This window comes from Neopelma chrysocephalum, unplaced genomic scaffold (assembly GCF_003984885.1).
Source record: "Neopelma chrysocephalum unplaced genomic scaffold, ASM398488v2 Primary Assembly neopelma1_22b, whole genome shotgun sequence".
Lineage (NCBI taxonomy): Eukaryota > Metazoa > Chordata > Aves > Passeriformes > Pipridae > Neopelma > Neopelma chrysocephalum.
In genome coordinates, this window is record NW_020897690.1 from 30302402 (window position 1) to 30322239 (window position 19838).

At 50.6% G+C, this 19838-nt stretch overlaps 1 protein-coding gene across 1 annotated transcript; it reads right to left on the reverse strand.

The window, feature by feature from the left end:
• Positions 1-6803: 6803 nt before the first annotated feature.
• On the reverse strand, positions 6804-12663 carry FOXF2 (forkhead box F2). The gene is made up of 2 exons (XM_027677871.1): positions 11625-12663; positions 6804-7754 (listed from the first exon to the last, which is right to left on the reverse strand). Exons 1-2 carry the CDS (start codon positions 12646-12648, stop codon positions 7588-7590), a joined length of 1191 nt encoding a protein of 396 aa, XP_027533672.1. The 5' UTR covers positions 12649-12663; the 3' UTR covers positions 6804-7587.
• Between the last annotated feature and the right edge of the window lie 7175 nt (positions 12664-19838).

Sequence of the window (19838 nt, forward strand, 5' to 3'; positions counted from 1 at the left end):
CAGTGGGAAAAATAGAGGAAATGTCAGGGGCTTGCAGAGGTCTGCGTATCTGGTGTTATAATATTAGAACAGAAACAGTAATGTATGAATCACTCACAGTCCTCATGGTTCTGGTAACACAGGCCTTGCCTGAAGTAGTATGGGAGCAAGGCTTGTGTCCCAGGACCGAAATAAAGCTCACTTGGCAGACAAAGAAATCATCTGGGGTAATCAACAGGCATGGAAAGGGGAGAGGGGACAGCAAAAGAAGGTTGAAAAGATCAGGGTTCTGGGGCTAATGTATGCTGGGGGAATACCACTCTGCACTCTGTTGGCCATAATAGGCTCTTGCAGCTGTCATCATCTTCCTGGATATTCACTTCTGTTCCCGTCATAAACACACTGACATCAGCCGTGAGGTGCTCCAGCTGAGATCCATCCTTATCCCCACTATGGTCTTGCTGAAGGCAAGCACAGAGCTGTGGTCCTTTCCTCTCTTGGGTGCAAGATCAGGCTCCACTGTCTGGAGGCTGCAGTGGAATGCAGTGTACCCGTTGTGTTTCCCAGGATGATCGCAGGGCTGAGCATTTGCCATCTTTGGGGAAGCCTGTAATTGCAAGTATCCAGGGATAAAGTAGTCTTCTGAAATTCAGACCGTTGGTTGATTTCCATGGAAGGAATAATGCTTTTAGAAAGAAGATATTTTAAAAAGTACCAGCTCTGCACATCTCTCAGTACTTCCTACTGCTGGGAGCTAGAGCAAGGCTGGGCTGCTTCTCATGTGCCTGTGTCTAAGATAGGTTTCGTTAAATAGTTTCTACTGCTTTATTGACAGAGCCACTGAGCCTGCCGAGTAACTTGGCTGAGTCCTGCACCCTGATTGTGCTTTTTCAGACTACTTTGGACACTTTCAATGGGTAGTCAAGCCAAAATCCTCCTACCCCTTGCTCTTCTACTGTCCTGGAACAAACCTCTGTTTACTGGAGGTCACTTTTTTGAGCTATTGCTTTTTTCCTGTCTGCTTCTCCTTGCTACCTCACCCCAAGCAAAACCAATATATTGATGTATTCAAGTGTTCCTGATTCCTGGTGCAACTTTGTTTCTGCTTCAGAAAGGAAAAAGGGGTGCACTGAAATGAGGGGAGCTTCTCACGTGCAAAAGCAGGATTTCGTACATGATATGAGGAGTGGAACTTGACACTTATTTAAGGGACCTAATAATTCTGCCTTTTGTAATGACATAGTGGAACTTCCCATGGTGGCTGCAGAGGTTACTCCTATTCTTGAACCTGTTTTATCAATGACTACCCCAGCTTGATAACATTCACATCACTCCCTGGAATCAGCACCCTTTTTATTATGGCTCTGCCTATTAAGTCACCAAGTACACTTCCTCCGGTGCTTTTCTGATGCTCCTTGTTACTCCCTAGTGAACAACTCTGCTCTTCCTGCACTAATAGCCAAGAGACCATCTGGCTTTACCAGCACTAAGAGACCATGTGCCAAAGGACAGATGGCAGAATTTGGAAACATTTCTGTGTTATGCCATTTTAATGTTGAAGGCTCTTTATTCCATTTTTTAAAAAGAGTGAACCATGTTCCTGACTCTAGCCTTCACTGCATCTTCCCCCTCCCGTTTGCTCATATTCTCTCCAGCACAAAGGATGAGAGGCACTGTCCTGTAACCAAATAGCTTTCTCTAAGCCACTGGCAAATGCTCTGCAAGCCACCGGTGGTAAATAGATCTCTGGCAGGGAAACCTCCATGAGGAAAAAAACCCAAACCATGAATTCAAGAAGGCCCAAGGTGTGACTTTACGGTCTTGATTCCACAAGTAAAATTCTCCAGGAACTTCTAGTATTGATCATGCTTTAGATCCATTTTCTAATGTTCAGCTATCTCACAGGGAGAAGATGCAGTCTTTTAACATAAGGATTTCCTAGTCACAGACACTGCCCTGTTTAGTTTCAATCAGCTTTTGGGAGTTGATACCACTTTAAAGTTGGTTGCGTTGGCGCAGCTTGCAGCTGTACATGTATAAACGAGGGATTATAGTGATGGAGAGTCCATAAACACCAGTTATGCAGCTTGAACTAAATCACACTTTTCGTCATATCAGAAAACTCTTGTGCATGAGACTCAGTCTCAGAGGATAATTTTAAACTAGCCTGAACTGATCCAAAACCAAAACTGAGATACTTTTCACCAAGTAAAATGTGTTTAGTATATGTTAATCGGGACAGGTATAAACCAATCCAAAGAGGATCTCTGAAAATGAGATAAGATTGTGTACATAAGGGATTTCAGTAGCTCAGCTAAATCAGTTATAAAACTTCTAATTTAAACTAATGCTACCTATATTTGGACAGTAAGAATTAATGGGCTGCAAACCTACTGCAAGGAAAATGTTACCAGTGGGGATCCAGTCCAAGAAATCCCGTTCCTCAAAAGCAGCTCAGTCTCTTTGAATTACCCTGAAAACATCAATTTACCTGTGAACCCAATGCTTCTTTGCACAACACCAAAAATTCATTTTGCAACGCTTAAAATAATCGATGTAATGCAGTTAACATTTCTCCATAATCTCCTAAATAAATCTAAATCCACTGTTAAAATACCTCTAATTTCCAGCTGCAGTTTGGTAGTGATGTCCCAAGAAATTTTAAAACCTCCTCCTCCTCTCTGCATATTTCTTTTTAGAAAAGACCAGTGGAGAAGCCAATAGATTTCTATAAATCACTGGTGGATGAAAACAAGCATAAAAAAGAGGCTTGAAGTTGTTTAATATTACAGATGTTTTGGGGCTCTATTCAGTAGTTGGCAAGTCACACGAAGCTGCTCTGAATTCTTTATAATCTAGACACAAAGATCATTGAACTCTGAAAGAACCTCTGGGCTTTTATTCAAAAATATGTTGGCTTCTATTTACCTCTTTCTTCATTTGTATCTATCAAATGGCTCAATATATAAATAAAGCCCGGGTGTTCTTATTAGCTAAGGCAGTATTTCATGCAGATTAATGCCAGCAGGTTTTGTAAAATACATCTCTATTCAAAACTGGAGTATGTTTTGAATTAATTTTCATCTGTATATGAATCAGGTATATTCTACTCCTTTTCTTATACAGAGCTCAGCTGCAGCATATAGGAGGAACCTGTAGTGTTTAATTCTAGTCCTATCATCCATCTCCAGCAAAGCACTTTTAACCCTAAGCATCTGCATAATCCCATTGACTTTAATGGGAGTACTCATGGGCTCAGGTATATTAAAATTATAATTGAAAACAGCACTTTGCTTTCTCGGGGCCTAAGTGACATACCTAGCATTTTATTGAACAGTCTTATTTAAATATTACCTCATGTATATATTATGAGCAAATCTTTCTAGTTCAATAAAATCAGGGTTATTGTTATTGAGTTAAAAAAAAAATAAAAATCTTTACTTTTCTTTGCCTCCAAAGCAGGCTAAAACTCTCACACTAAACTGAAAATGTGGTGTTGGGTAAAAGTGCTTTGCCAGCTGAGCCAAAACACAGCAAGATATAAATCTGATGTTGGTCTTAATAGAACAATGGGCAAGAAGATTTAATGGGATTGATAAACTGACTCTTTTAAAGAATGCTTTGGTCAACTACCAACTAGAAATTCGACATCCCACATAAGATATCAGCATTTGGCTAATTTTGCCAATGCTAAAATTATTGTTCAAATTATCCCACCTTTCAAGTGGTTGAGTGCGGTTTTTTCCGTGTAATATAAACACCCTCACAAGCAAAATCCCTCCACTGAGGCAGTAAGACTGTGATGAAACCAGAGAATGGAGAAAATATATATGTAAGATTATAGCAGATCACATGCAAACTGTTTGAGGCGCTCCAGCGTGATTTCATTCCCATCCCACGGAGACTCTGCCTAGTGTGTTCTAATAATGGAAATGTTTGGATTAGCCTATGTTCAATCCATTTGCTTCAGCACCTCACCAAATGTGAGCTATGCCATCAGGCTGGATGACTAAGTATTTGTAATTTAGTTGTAGCTTTCTTGTAGCTGTGGCAGTCCAAGGTCATTAGGGAGGCGAGGTTTGCAGGAGACACATTACTAATGCATTAGAACAACTGATCTGGTTGGAAAAGCTAACGTGGCTTTCTGGATACGCAAGTTTTTCATTGGGATAGACCAGAAGTGTACCTAGAAACTCTCTGCTCTCATCCTCCTTTGTGCTCACCCGTGAGGACAAAGTGATTGTAAGAGCTGAAGCCCTAGGCTAAAAGTCAGCAGTGACCATGTTTTCAGACACAATGGAGGTATGTGACTGTTGCTGGGTGCTACTTGTACTACAGCACTGCAAAAGAAAAAAAAAAGTCCCACTTAGGTGTCTTACAATCCAAACATAGAGAACAAAGCAGTCAGGGACATGTTAGAAGGCAAAGAATGAAGATACAAAAAGGAAGAGAATAGACTATTGTCAGAGAAAAGTGCAACAACCGAGAGCTAGAGAGACACAGACCTTCCCATGTTTTATACCACCTGATGCTCATTTCAGCATAGCAACTACAGGTTTCCCTACAGGGTGACTAGTAAATGCATGCTCAACTTCAGGTCTGCCCTCCTGGATCTTTCACAATGCTCAGACTAAATATACAGATCTAGATTTTTGGTTTTGTTATAACACTAGAAATTTCAGCTTTCTCTGATACGTTCTCTGATACTGTAAGTCTCTGCAAGTCTCAGAGATGAGTACTGCATCACTATTGCTCTGATTAGAAGTCTCGGCGTGCTGCATCTCTAACAGAGAATTTCTTTTTCTGAAATATGAAGTACTTGGACATGTTCAATGGTTGTTAACAAATGTTAAAAGATGCAGAGAATTTTTAACTGTAAGGCTAAAATGTAAATACCTCATTCTTGCAGTGGCATAGCTCTTGGTCTTGAATCTCACTGGCTCTGCAACCACTGGAGTTCTTTAGACTAAACAAGAGCTGAATTCCTAGGGTAGAAGGTACTACAATAAAATCAAATATCAAAACAAAATCAGATCAAATTAACTTAAAAATCTGTCGGCTTTTTTTCCCTCCCTGCCATTTAAGTCACCCTTAAATTCAGAAGAAAGAGGTTGAGTTCATTTTACTGGCAGCATCCAGAAACATATTGTTATCTAAAGAGTACTGGTTCTGAAACGTCCTTTGTTTGGGAAGGTTTAACGGGAAAAAGAGAACCTTAGTAATCTTAAAACACCAAAGCAGAATACAGAAGCCCAAAACAGAAGTGTACCCTAGCAAATCCTTCCCCTTTCTTAGGAGAACAGCCACTGTGAGCATTACTCACGTTTTCTGGGATATAACAGCACTCAAAAGATGCGGAAAAATATAATTAAAAGAAAATAAAAATCGACATGACAACATCGGGTGAAGCCGCGGAGCTGAGGGGGTTGTCCGCAGCCAGGCGGTCGGGGCGCCGCTGCGGGCAGGGGCCGCTGGAGGGCACTGGAGCCCCACGCCCGGCCACCGGGGAGGGAAAGGCAGTTTTTTTCTCTTTGAGGTCCTGTCATTCCTGTGTAAACAAGTTACGTTCAAGTGTTTAGGATATAAATTACGACCATGCAGGCTTGCCTCGGAAAGAATGTAAACACAGCACTGTGGTCGGAGCAAACTCTGAAACTGACTTTATAATTTATCACAGCCCCTGAGAAGCCGGGGAAGAAAAGGGCATGTCTGAGCACAAATGTGTATTTAAAAAGATGAAGAGTCTTATCTCGATGTATTATTACAAAGATATAATTTTATATATGTGTGTATGTGTGTGTACGCATATATATATATATATATATATATATATATATATATACACGCGTGCACGTATGCATGTAGCATTTTACTGAAACTCTCCCGGTTTTCAGCGTCCGGGCGCGGGGCTGGACAGAATCGGGCGGCGGGGCACGCCGGGGCGACTGTCCCCGTAGGACGGGACGGGCTGCTCGGGGGGGGGGCAGGGGGGGGGCCTCACCCGACGGTGGGGCCGCGCAGGGCTGCGCTCCTGGTCACTCGCCGGGCCGAAGCGAGGTGGGTTCCGTGGGCATTCCCCAGCCGTGTGGTCGGGGCGGCCATGACCGTCTGCAGGATGCACGGGCCAGCAGCTCCCGGCTCCCGGCTCCGGCTCTTGGCCGCTTGCCATCCACGGGGCACGTTGGCATCGTGGGCACAAGGGTTGCTTTGCCTAGGGTGCTTCGGGGGCCTTTTTAAAGTTTTCTTTTGTTACTTTTTTCCTCTCTCTCCCCTCCGGCCCGGTTCGCTGGCCACACCGTTTCTCGGCGCTTCCCCCAGCCCTTATCAAGCCACGATTTTATGGCGGATCCCTCTCGCCGCCCACCCGTGACATACCTTTCCGGGTCCAACATCACATTGCACAGGGGCTCTTGCCCCTCACCTGGCAAAGTCCCGTCGGGCACAGAGGAACTTCGAGGGGGTTATGTGGGACGGGGACACGGGGACACCTGGAGGCATCCCTAAACAGCAGAGAGGGTGTTTCGGACCTGGACAGGTCCTCGAAGAGAGGAGCACGCAATCCGGACTCTCCTGGTTCTGTGTCCTCTACCCCGGTTAATTCAAAATCTATCCAGCAGCGGGGCATAGCAGGGTGGGAAGTGGGTGAGGGCAGGAGGTGCAGTCCAAAAACCATGACACTGGCCTCCTCGGGTCAACCACTCGCTCTCCTCCTCCACTTCCAGCGGCTGGGGGATGTGGGCTTGCATCTTTAACGACCTCGGATGCTGGGGTGGAAGAATTTTCTCAGAGGGAGCCGGGGGAACATAAGTGCCTGTCCAGTGATAGTCGTTTATATACATTTTATTGGAAAAAAATTTTTACATCAAAATATTTTGGCAAACTGTAAAAAGAATACATAAGTGCAAATATATTCTCCTTTTAAAGCAATAGTGTGTGAGTATACACGAGATTTATTTAAAATAATTTTTTAAAAATATTGTGGTAGAAAACAACTTCTGTAAAAATAAAAAACAAAACGTTGTATTGCTGCAATACTGGAAAAAAAAATGAACTTTTCTTAAAGTCTATACACGAAATGGCTAAACAACACTGTTTTAATAATATCAACTAGTCGGTGCTGAAGTCCATACAAAGTGTCCTTGGTGGGGTTCGGGGAGAAAACAAAATAAAGGAGCAAATTTCCTGCTAACGCAGTAACGGAAGGGGTAGTCCTCGCAGGTGCTGAGCTGAGAGATTTATTTTTCCAATTCAAATACACTCTCAGGTATAAAAATATAACGAATTGTTCCCTTTCCCAATGCTCGATACTTTAGATCACAGAAAGGCGATTTATGATTAAGGCGGCATAAGGATACTTACGTCTCCCCTAACGCAAAACATCACACAAGGCATTTTTCTTTTAGTAAGAGCTTTGGAGCATTATATCGGATGCACGTGTCCTGCAAGGGATGGAGTGGGACCGAAAACACTGCTTCCTTTGGTAATTTTGCTAAGTGACTCGTGTACTATCAATGCTATCAGAGTGCACAATATATTTAATCTTCGGTGGTCCGTCTATACCTCGGCTCTGTTCAACGCCACCTGATTGTCTCTGTTGGAGCGCTGCCTTCACATCACGCAGGGCTTGATGTCTTGACAGACGCTTTGATGGTGGTGATGGTGGTAGTAAGATCCACTAGCGGATGGGTGAAAAGAAGAAATGCCGTTAAAATTGAGGACAAAATCTTTCCTGTCACACACTGGGGAGGGATGATGCTGATAGCGAGGCAGTCCCACTGCAAGAGAAGGAAATAACAAGAGCTGCTCAGAAGTCGGAGAGCTCTGCCCGGGCGGAGAGCCCTTTCTCCCACACCCGCAGGGAGGAGAGGCTGCCTGCATAGGGCTGGCACACCGCTTCCTTATCCCCGGTCTCGGCTCCCCCCTGCAAGGTTTGGTAACTCCTCTTTGGCTTTCCTGGCAGTTGACTTGGACTCTCCTCCGGGGCAGAGCCTGCCCCGTTTGCAGGGCAGAGAGCCCCGACCGAGGAGGGGACGTGAGTTGCCCGAAGTCCCCCATCACCCGCGGGGCTCGGGGCTGCACCCGTGCTCGTACGAGTCCGCGTGCCTGCTCTACGGGGAGGTTCTAAACTATACAACCGTGTGGCACGCAGGCTGAGGAGAGGAAGGCATGCGGAGGTGGATACCCACGGACATGTGCCCGGCCGCGTCCCAGGCGCACGTGTATCTCAGAACATCCCTCCTGCGTGGGCACACACGCACTGCTGCCTGTCTGCCCTTCTGCCCGCGTAGTTACCAGCGTGTAGAGTTACCCTCTGCGTGTGGGGTAGATGAGGGAGTGTCTGTGTCTGTGTCTGTGTGTGTGCGCCCGAGGAGACGATGCCACCTGCGTGTTTTCCTGCACGCGTCGCAGCCATTTAAACCTGATTCCCATCTTTCCTCGCTCTCCCCCCCTCCCTATCCCGTTCCTGAAAGGTTTTTGCTTTTAACGGTTGAAGATTGAGTTCCAATCACGATCCATTTGTGTATTGATACAGTAAGTATTTATTTATGTATGTGTTTGTAAGAGCGTGCACGCCTTTTCGCCTGCGTGTTTTCATAAACATAAGATACACCCTACGGTTCATCAATAACAACAAGCAAAGTTCATCTGTGGCACCGACATGTAAATGACCTTGCAAATTCCCATTTTAATTTCCCACAGCCTAAGGCAGCCTTTATGGGACGGCATGGGAAACATCACCCCACCCCCAACACTCCGCGCCGTAGGACCGTGCTGGGATCTTTAGTCTGGCAGGGTTCCTACTGGATCCGGCCTGAGCAAGGCCCGCAGGGTAGAGCCAGAGAGGGGTTTGGTTTGGCGTGTGGATGTCAAACTCGGCTAGCGGCATCCTGTCAAATATGACCGAGGGTCAAGGGAAGAAAAAAAAAAGCAGCAAAAGAGAAGAAGGAGGGGGTAGGAGGAGGGGGAAAAAGAAAAAAAGAAAAAAAAAAGAAAGAAAGAAGGAAAGAAAAAAAGAAAAAAAAACAGGAGGGAAACGTCCCCGGTTTTCCTCAGGATGGCGGAGCCGAACCCTTTGGCGGCGGCGGCCGGTGGCGCGCACAGCCCGTCTCCTCCGGCATTGTCCCTTCCTTCACCCCGCAGAGCTCACTTTATAAAAGTGATTATTTCGCTGGATTTCCTCGGCTTTCTAATAACCCTGCTGGTATGCTCACCATAAGCTGGGGCACTTTATTACAATCCTGATTCAATAATTTAGCAGGATTTAATAGTGTGCGAAAAAAATTCGGCTCCCCCCACCCCCCAGCTTCAAAATCCTTTTAGCAGAACCAAGCCTCCTGTTTCCAATTTTTTCCTCTCTTATACTTGGGTCTGACGTAAATTCGAGGTTTTAAGTCCGCCCTGACGCTGTCATGGGTAGAGGATTATTGACCGATCGACAGCGATTGCCACCGAATTTGCTTTGCATTTAACTAAGAGAAAGGGAAAGGTGAAATTCACTTGATGCTGCTTTTGTGCGGAGAGGGAGAAAGATTATTGCTGGTTATAATTACAAATGAAAGAGCTCGGATTCTTTTTTACGCATCTCCTTTCACTCTTCTAAAATGTTTACGCCACAGACATTTTATGTATCACGCACTAATAAGAACTGGATCCCCGCAAAAAATAAAGGGTTGGTTTGGGGTTTTCAGTGAATCAAGAGCTGGGAGTGGCTTGCACTAAATTCGTAGGCCCAGATGATGAAGATGTAGAAAATAACCAGAGAAACCCCGTTTTGCAAAGTGGTGGCAATAAATCTGAGCTACTGGAAACGGACGCTCGTCGTCGGCGTTAAGAAAGTGTCCAACGGTCCGTCTGAGTTTATATCCGCCCTTGAACAGAAATAATTGGTTTCCCCGACCTCGGAAACCACAGTGGAAGGTCCGGGGGGACCAGAACCCTTGCTCTCTCTCCCTCTGCATTTTGTTTCAGAAGCGTATTCTTGGGCAGCTTCTGGATGAAAATTTCTCTTCTAGGAATCAGCTTTCTTACCTCAGTGTCTGGCAGGAGGAGGAGGCAGCTGCCTCCCAGCTCCGCTTCCCGTGCCAGTCCCACTCCCGCTCCACGCGTGGGCCCCATGGGCACTGCGTGGCGGACTGTGCGGCCGCAAAGAGTAAAGCAAACAGAGGGAAACAGACCAAAGAAAGGAAAAGAAAACAAAAATCCAAGCAAAAACAACAAACCAAAGCAGAAATTCCTAACGGTGAAAGTACGTAGTTCGGTGGGGGATGCCCTTGTGAACCCACTGGCCTCTCGCTTCTGCCCTAAAAAGCACGTGGAAGGATGGCCTATATCTCAGAAAAGCTGGTTTAAACCTCAGCAGGAGAGCGCTGTAGGCACGGAGGAGCCCACCTGGGGACGCCCCTGGTCCCCGCACTCCTCTGTGCCGTAACGCTGGTAGGACGGTCATCAGCTTGGCAGCCGCCTCTCCCCAGAAGACACATCAGGGCTATTGAGGGGTTTAAATCTTTTTTTATTATTATTTTTTAAGGGAGAAAAATTTGCAATCGCTTGGTCTCCCCTGTCAGCCCATGTCCCTTCTGCGATGATGGCAAAGGGACTTGCCCGGCGGCTCGCCCTCCCCACGGCGACAGCAGACTGTGAGGAGGCCAGGGCAGACTCTGGCTCTCGCAGAAGGACAGGAAAGTGATTGACAGGAGTCCAGGGAGGGGGCGGGAGGGGACCCAGAGCTGAGGGTCGCCTGTATTTGTTACTTGTTGAAATTCCCATAAAATTGAACAAGACCCCGCTCTCATAGGGGTTAAGTCAGGCTAAAATCCTCTTCGGTGTGGTCCAGCCCAGACTGTCTTTGTTTGCTTAACCTCTGGGACCCACGTTTAAAAGGGCTGTTTGGAAAAATTCCCCGTAAGAGCCCAACATCTTTTACCCATTTTTGTGCTCAGATATTTCTGAACAGACTTTGTCTGTAATCACTGGCCGGGGTGGGTGGGTGGGGGAATGAGGGGGTGGGAGACAGAGACTAGAAAGCTCTTTCCCTCCAGTTGCAGAAATATACTCCATCCGCTTTAATCTCTCTAGCATTTTTTAAGATAAGCGGGTGGTTTTGGTGTTAGGGGTTTTTTCTTCTTACTTTTTTTTTTTTTTACCCGCAGGGTTTAGAGGGTAGTATTTGACGCCTTTATTTGATTACTCCCGCGACGCGTCTCTGCGGAGCGCGGTTTACCGAGGCGGCGGCGATGCCCGGCGGCGCTCTCCGCGAAGTGAAGCCGCAGCCTGGGGCGTCTGGGCGAACCCCGCTCTCACCGCCGCGCACATGTCGCCGGCACCGGGACGGGGACATGTGAGCCGCGATCGAGCCGGCACTAAGCCGGCACGAGCCTGGCTTTCCTCGAACTGCTCCTTCTTGGCTCTGGGCAAGAAGGAGGGATACTCGCAGCCGTACCCACCGCTTACCCCCCGACAGCCCCCCCTGTTCCGAAGCAGAACAGCTCCAACCCACGCGTATTTTTTTCCCTCTTGCAGACAATGCACCTCTTTTTCCAACACCGTGGTGGTCTGGGGTTCCCCGCGCGAAACCTTTGTCGCCAGTGAAAACTCTCGCCGGCGCCGCACTCCCCACCGCCCCCGCCGTCCCTCCGGGTCCCTACCTGAGAGGTCGTCGCGGGGGCTCTGGTGCAGGTATCCCTGCTCCAGGGAGTAGGAGGGCACGCTGGAGTGGATGCCGGAGGAGGCGGCGTTGGCGGCGGGAAGGCCCTGCTGCTTTATGTAGGGCGAGGCCCCCGAGGCTGTCCAGTGAGCCGAAGGGCTCGTGTAGGGAGAGTGGCACTCGATAGCGCTTGCCATGGCCGGCGAGGAGGGCACGGGGCTGCTGCTGCTGTCGGGGCCGTAGTCCCCGTTGGCAGTCACCGGGCAGCTGGCCATGTAGGTCGAGCCGGGGTTGGGAGACATGTGTGGGACGTGGTGGCCGCCACTGAGTCCCTCGTAGCCGCTGGCCATGGCGTTGGGCATCATGTCGAGGTTGTAGCCGTTGGAGTGGCAGGCGAGGGAGGCGGGGGGCGCCTGGAAGTCGAAGCCCTGTGGGAGGATGGAGGCCCCGAAGCCCAGCCCGTTCATCATGCGGTACATGGGCTTCAGCGCCTGGCATTTCCTCCTGAAGCCGCGAGGCCGCCGTCGGAAGGAGCCCTCCTCAAACATGAACTCGCTGGCCGGGTCGATGGTCCAGTAGTGGCCCTTGCCCGGGCGGCCCAGGCCCTTGGGCAGCTTGATGAAGCACTCGTTGAGGGAGAGGTTGTGGCGCACGGAGTTCTTCCAGCCCTGGTAGGAGCCGCGGAAGAAGGGGAAGCGGGCCTGCAGGAACTGGTAGATCTCGCTGAGGGTCAGGCGCTTGGAGGGTGAGCTCTGGATGGCCATGACGATGAGGGCGATGTAGGAGTAGGGGGGCTTTTCGGGCCGCCGCAGCCCCGAGCTGGCCTTCTTGCTCTTGGAGGACGCCGCCGCCGCCGCCGCCGAGGAGGAGGAGGAGGAGGAGGAGGTGGAGGTGGAGGAAGAGGAGGTGGAGGTCTCCAGGGCGGAGGAGGGCGGCCGGCTCATCTGGAGAGCTCCGGGAGCCGGGCTGCAGGAGCGGAGAGGGACGGGGGGCTCCAGCCGCTGCTGCCCGCTCTCGGTGGTCATCTGGCGGAGGGAGGGGAATGGGGCAGGGTGGGGTGAGGCTGGGAGGGAAGGGGGGGAGCCGAGTGGGGTGGGTACCGGGGCGGGGGTGCCCCGCAGGGGGAGAAAGGGGGGGCGGTGGGAGCTGCTGTCCTCCGGGCAGCTCCTCAGCGCGGCGGGCGGCGGTGGGGTTGTGGCAGCGCCCTGCGCATCCCTCCCCACGGTCCCTTGCGCAATGGCTCCTCTGCTTTCCGCCGGAGCCAGGCACTGGGCGGGATGGACCGGCCCGGCCCCGGCCCCGGCCCTGGTCCGGCCCCCTCCCTCCTTGCGCCGCGCCGCCCGTGGAGGCTCCACTCAGCGCCGCTCCGCTTCCTTCTCTGACCCCCACCTGGGGACCATCCCGCTGCCTAATCCGGTAAGGAGAGGAAGCGCAAGAGCCCCCCTCTCCAATCTCTTCCGCACTGTTACTCTTTAATATATACTTTTTTCTTGCGTAAAAGGCACAGCGCGACAGCCTATCAGTTCCTTCAATCTTGCTATTATTTTTTTCTCTTTCCCCCCAACTCCCCTGAATCCGGCCGAGAAATCAGCAGAGATAGAGAGAGGGAGAGGGGGAGCGAGAGGGGGGAGAAAGAGACCACCCCCTTTCCAGCTGGCCTCTGTCCACCCGTCATCTGGGCAGGAGGCGCTGCTGCGGCTGCCGCTGCTGCTGCGGCACCATCCCCGGCTCGCTCCCGCTGCCGGCCCCGCACTGGTCCCGCTTACTGCCTCCCCGGATTTCCCGTGGCCCCACAGGCACCTCTTTGCCCTCTGATCCCCGGCACCGCCCCGGGGCGAGTCGAACGACTGCAAGCCCGAAGCTCTGCCGGTGCACCCCGGGTCACACGGGCGCTGACGCAGCCGTGTGCGGGCGTAGATGTATATGCGGGGGTCGCCCACCCTCCGGAGCCCGAGGCAGCAGTGTTTGCTGCTTCTCAAGCCTGCTATACAACTGGTTTTAAAGACTTTTCGCTACCCCCTGCCACCCCCACAGTCCTATAAAACGCCGTTCATTTTACAGAGCAACAGGGGCAGAGTCCGAGGACCAGAGATGCACCCTCCCTACACCCCCCGGGGACGCCTGCCCGGTGCAACGGGTGGGTCACGCGTGCTGGCAAACGCCAGTTGCCGAAGGAAACGGGGCGCCGGAGGGGGCAGGGAGGACAGGGGCCGGCGGAGGCACAGGCCTGCTCTCGGATGATGGAGGAGGCTCCAGGATCGAACTGGAGACGCAAGGAGGACAGCGGCAGGAAAAGAGGCAGAGCAGACAGGGATGCTGGACCAAAGGCACGGGGGTGGGAAGGACGTGGACAGAGCGGGACGACGTGTCAGCGTGCCTGCAGTGCTCTGTGTGTGTGTCTGTGTGTCCGTTTGTCTCCAGCGCAGCTCCGTGCTGAGAGCTCGCTGGTGGGTACGGGCAGGGAGGGGGTGGGGCTGGTCCCAGACAGTGACCTGCAGTTGAGTGGAAGCAGGCTTTTTCCATCAAACTTTGCCTGGATACCACACACAGAGCCCAAGTGTCAGTTTACTGCCCTGAGCCCGGCTCCTTTTCCCTAAGCTCCACAGTAATTAGACAAAGAAAACCTAAATTAACTGAACAGGCGTCGACAGCTTCCTCCAGATCACCACTGCTACATACATGGGAATGTGTCCGAAAATGGCTTGATTGTATCTGAGGATCAGCTAAGAAAAACACTACCAAGCCCGGCAATGTTTACGACACATTTTTAATAGAAAAAATAATCGCCCGGTCGATAGACCATGTTTACCTTCCTTGAGGCATCTATTTAAATTGTTTCCACTGAAAAAAAAAGAAATAAAACAAAACAAAAAGCAGACGAATATCTGTCTGCCTGTCTATCTATCTATCTATCTATTTTATCTTTTTTCCCCCTGTTGTTTTCTCGAAGGTCAGGGAGGCCAACATGCGATTCCTGATCTCATTGTAACGACCTATTCTGATTTTTTTTTTTATTTTTTAATATCCGTGTTTTTAAATACAAACATCTTCCTCGCTCTAGATCGGCAAGTGAGGGTGCTTTTTCGCCTTCCTCGGCGGGATGTCTGTCTAAATGTCACCTTTGGATGACATGTCCAAGTAATTTCTGCGATATTTGGCAGACCGAAGGCATTAAAGACAAGGGGGAAGGTCGTTGCTTGTAAATCACTCTAACCTGCCCCCGTTTCAGACAGTTCGTTTCAATCATTAATATTAGTCGAGCAGGAAGAATCATTTACTCCCAGCACAAGATGTCACGATACACTAGGGTGTCATTGGTTTCTCAGCGGTGCGAGATGGACACACAATGAAACAAAGCCGAGAAGGGCAGCCCTGTGGCAGAAAGACGAGCGCTGCTTCAATCGCGACTTGACGGAGTCCTGATACGAGAACAGTGGGGTAACACATTCAATCAGCCGCCTTCTACCTGTTAGCAACGTCTTCTTCTTCGCAGCAACGCTTGTTTGAAACATGGCATTAGGAAGTCTCCTAAACATGATCCTGAGGCTTTAAAAGATGGTTTAAATTGCCTATGATTAAACAGAAGTGCATTTGCTGTTTGGTGGAGATGTTTATTTTGGTTGGTGTATCCATTTCTGAGCTGATCCCAGTTTCGGAGCACAACTGGTTTGTTTTACCAGAGTATACGGAAATTAAACTTTTTGGCAGATTTGGTTACTCAGATGTTGTTCTATAATCATAGTTTTTATTCTAGGAAATCTCTTCATTATTGCGGTTTCAGTTTCATGTTCATAACACAGTCCCCTCTGCTTCGTGGGCTAAATGAAATAAGTTAAAGTAAACCAGTTAAGAAAATGGGAGGCAAATATGAAAGATAAATGTTTACGGTTATCTTTGAGTCCTTTTTTCGCCCCTCTTTTTGTTTTTTTTCTGTCCCTTTCCTCTCTTTTTTTAACTGCGTGCTTCAGGCTCTTTCCTCTCCTCTGAGGTCCTGCAGATGAGAAGCGTTTTTTCAATTAAAGCCGAGACTGAAACTTAAACAAATCCCTTCAGTATTGTAAAAGTGCGTTTCCTTAAGCCCTGGAGGATTTCCCTCCAACTGTCAGTTTCAGGGTGCCTGGATTTAGATCTCCATCCACAGCGACGGACAGAGATCCCTTTCCGCATGAGAGGCATGCGGGCATTTTAACGAGCTGGAAGGAGTCGAGCGGCCGCAGAGGAACGCCCGGCACCCGTCCCCGGCGGCTCGGAGCGACCACTCTGGGGGCTGGGAGGGTGGCAGTCCCGCTGCGGCTGAGGGAGCAGAAAGGCAGGGATGGGAAGGGACTCGCAGCGGTCTTGTCCCGTCCTTTGTACTGCTCCCGGGACCTCTTGACTTCTTGGGACCTCTGGCAGTAGCCGTGCGTTCCCGTTGTTTGTTTGGAGAGGTTTTTCCGCTTTTTTTTTACGCCCCCCCCTTTTCTTTTTTTTCTTTGCGTATACTCAATGGGCAGCAGGAGTGACTCTTTTTATAGACATCTTCCCAAGGCTACCATCAGGACCCTTCTTCCCAGCTCCTGTTGAAGAGGATCCCGAGGCAGAGGAAAAAGGGAGATGATCATGGCAATGTGAGAGGTTGAGACACCTCCCATCTCAAGGGCAGACAAGGACATTCAGGAGGGCCTACAAACGCGAGGGCCTACCTCGCCTTGTGAGAAAAAAACCCCAGCCTGACCCCAAAAGCATCATCAGACATGCTCCCTGTGCACATAACAGGCACCTCTCGTGAAATTTTCGAGGGAGTTACCTGGGGTATCGCCACGGGTTTGGATGACTTTCCACGAGGATATTTTAAGAAATTTTTCATCCATGTCTGGATGTGGGGGGAAGCTAACTCTGGGTTAGGACACCTCCATGAACGTGGTGATCGTAAACTAGCAGGGCCGCACCTTTCCCTTTCCTCTCTGCTACACAACTCTCACGGTCGGGAGAGCTTTGTTCATTGCCCGAGGACGGAGAGAAAGACCAGGCGAGAAACAAAGTTTGGGCGAGAAGCCAGCCGAAGGGCAAACTCTACTTGCCTTTAGGGAAGTGTTTGCCGGGGGAAAATCGGCCTCAGCAGGTGGGGAGTCTCCACTCAACTCTCCCACGCTGGACACGCAGAACCTTGGCTCCTGGGGGCGTCCCGCAGGGAGCCGGTACTCCCTGGGCCTCAAGGACCGGAGGACCCTGCGGAGGGGAAATGCGAACACTGAACGCCGGGGACGCGAAAATATCCGCCCCCCTCCGCCCCCTCCCCCTTTCTCCGGACAGGTCCCGCTTTCACAGCCGTTTGGTCTCTTCAACCGGCTGCAAAAGAGTTTCTCAGCGTTTAAACTTTCCGGGGAACACCTACACCTAAGGTTTTGTTGCAATGTTAACCCCTCAGCCCTCCCAGCCCTCCACCCCCAAGGATGCCTGCAACCCCTGCGTCCCACTCCAGCCTCATCATTGCACGGGAACCATGACAGACAGACGCCCTGTGAACCTGAGGTGCCCGCGCTCTGCCTGAGTTCCCTAAACGCAGGGTTGATATCCACCCAGCCGCGGGGCTGTGCTGATGGTTTGCCGGTACCCAGTGGGCAGTCTATCCCGAGCGCCCTTCTGTGCTTTCCCCGCGGTCTCGGGCTGATGGGATAGAAGAGAAAGGGGATCCCCAGATATGGGATGGGATAAAGCAGGTTCTCCTACTGATGGAAGGCACCTGGACGCCCTGCAGATAATATGGGTGTTGCAGCAGCCTACCGGAGCTGCTCGGACATCGCGGCGATTAAACCTTCACATGCGTCTGTTTTGTAAGAGTCAGCTCAGCCCCCGAGTACTTCCACCAAGTGTTTTTGTGGGTAGACTTTGCGTTTCCTATACCAGATAACAATGTTAAAGATTTTAGCCCCTCCCAGCTCTGCACAGCTCCAACTGAACTTCCCGGAGCATCAAAATAAACCCCCTACAGCGGTCAGGATATAGGTCACCTCTTTAAAAGGAAACACAACCCTTCCAAAAATATAAAACATCTCTGACGTAGAGAAAAAAAAATACTCCTTTGTCTCCGAGCATCCTCTGTCGGTGTAAATAAAACGTGACAAGCGCGGGGTAAAATAAGAAGCGGGGTGTTTCGAGATCAGAGCATAGACGAGGTCCTGGCGCAGTGTGGGCAGCCGGGCGACGGCAGCGGAGCAGGCGGCTCCGGGCAGGTGGAGGTTCTGCCGCGCTCCCGGGAAGGAGACAGGCTGAAGGCTCAGGCAGACCTCCGAGAGGAATCTGCAAAAGAGATGGGTGTTGGAGCCTATACCCTCCGCCCCTGCACATGCCGACCTCTGCACATCCTTTTACACATCTCAGTGTAAAAGGTCGCGCAAATGCCAGCAGCGCCAGTACAAAAATAATAGCGGCAGCCCTTGTAGGGATTCATCGTGTCTCTGCAAGGCTGTAGGAAAAGCCCCCCCTCTCCCAGTCCTGCTCTGCATACCCCATTGACAGCCGCGAATAAGGGCAAACACGCTTTGGCCCGAGATCTGAACACACGGTACCTTTTTGACTGGCTTCTCCCCCGCCCAAGTTTACATTCCAATCAAATGAGATTTCTGACTTTAGACATTGTCAATAATTTTCATAAGTGCGCCGACCTTAATTACTTTCCATACCATTTGGAGCAGATAAATAGTTTCAGTGGGGCGAGAAAGCCAGCAGTGCCCCCGGCTCTGGTGGAGGGCTGCGCTTTTCTCCCTGCTCCCCGCTGCTCCGCCAGGAATACACCTCGACCCCTCTGGCCGCCGCCACCTCCGGCGGGGCGGCATCCCCTTCCCGCAGAAACCCGCGTGGAAAGCTCCGCGGGACGCCCTCGCGCCAGACAACGGGTGGGCAGCCGGGGGGGAGCCCTCGCAAGGGCTGACTGGGACGACAGGCACATTGGTAGCATCGGAGGGTGTGTGGGTTTGTTTGAATTTCGGAGGAAGAAGGATTCGTAGAGATGCGCGCAGCTACCAGCGCGGCCCCGCCGGGAGACCCTGCTCGCCTCTCACCCACGGGCCGCGGAGCGCGGCTCTCCCGCAGCTCCAGCCCCGCTGCCGGGGAAGGCACTAATCAAGAGCAGGTTTCCCCGCTCGTTCCCTTCCTCCTTCCCACCTCCCCGCTCCGTACCCCCCTCTCTTTTCGTGAGAGGTTTGCATTAATTTTTAAGTAAAGCCCATAAAACATAACGACCCAGTGAAAGGTAGGGCCGAGTTACTGAGTGCCGGATTATTACATGATTTACGAACATAGTTTGGAAAAAAGTAATAATCCAAGATCGCACCTCAGTAGCGAGCCTGCCAGGGCCGGCCGCGGCTGCTGCGGCCGCGGCCCGCCACCTCCAGCCTCGGCGACCCTCAGTAGGGCCGGTTCGAGGTGCAGGGGCAGGAAACCGTAAAGCCTGTTCTAAATATTTTTTTTCCCCTGGTGTGTGTGTGTGGTTTTACAGGCTGCATCTCCCCGCCTCTCCCCGCTCCATACACACCTTTTTACACCGATACCTCCAAAGCCTTGTGTCTGCTACAATCCTCCACCAGATCAAAAGGGAAGGGGGGAGCAGTGGTGCCTCCGGGGTCCATGTCCCCCCCATTCCCATCACCCTTTCTCTCTTTCCCTCCTTCATCCGGGAGGCTTTTATGGATGAGCTGCCTCCGAGCCCCCGCAAGAAACGTCCCTGAAGGGTTTAGACAATTCATCAGCCATCACTTTCGGTATCTGCTTCCTCCCTTTCAAATACAATCCTCGCACACCACGCTGGGAGGGGAGGGGAGCAGACTTGAGACCAGAACCGCTACATAATCAACGTCAAAGTGATACCATTGACCTTTCGGAATCATGGAGTCCGGGCCAAAAAGCCCTCCTCATGATTTATTTTTTCTCTCTTTTTTTTTTCTTTTTGTTTTCTTTTTTTTAACTTTCACTGCCACAGCACATACACCATTATTGCTTGCTTTCCAAAACTCATTAGGATTCTGCGGCATGGTAGACCCAGCTCTTCCATCGCAGCAGAGGTGCAAAAAATGGAAAAGAAAAAAAGTGAGGGTTTTGAAATGATGCCCCTTGCAAGCTGTCTACCTCCCTCCCGCAGTGTCTCCGGGCGAGGAGGGGAGACCCGGGGTGCCGCCGGGGCTCCCGATCCTCCCCGGCGGGGGACTCCTGGCCCCCGCGGCGCCGGCCCGGCCTCTCC

What these genes read in the sequence shown, in the direction of transcription:
- FOXF2 (XM_027677871.1), bottom strand. Translation starts at nt 12,648, where the DNA reads ATGACCACCGAGAGCGGGCAGCAGCGGCTGGAGCCCCCCGTCCCTCTC. An exon ending in CCCCCGCGACGACCTCTCAG is followed by an intron (nt 7,755 to 11,624) that starts GTAGGGACCCGG and finishes CTTCTCTTGCAG; the next exon opens with TGGGACTGCCTCGCTATCAG.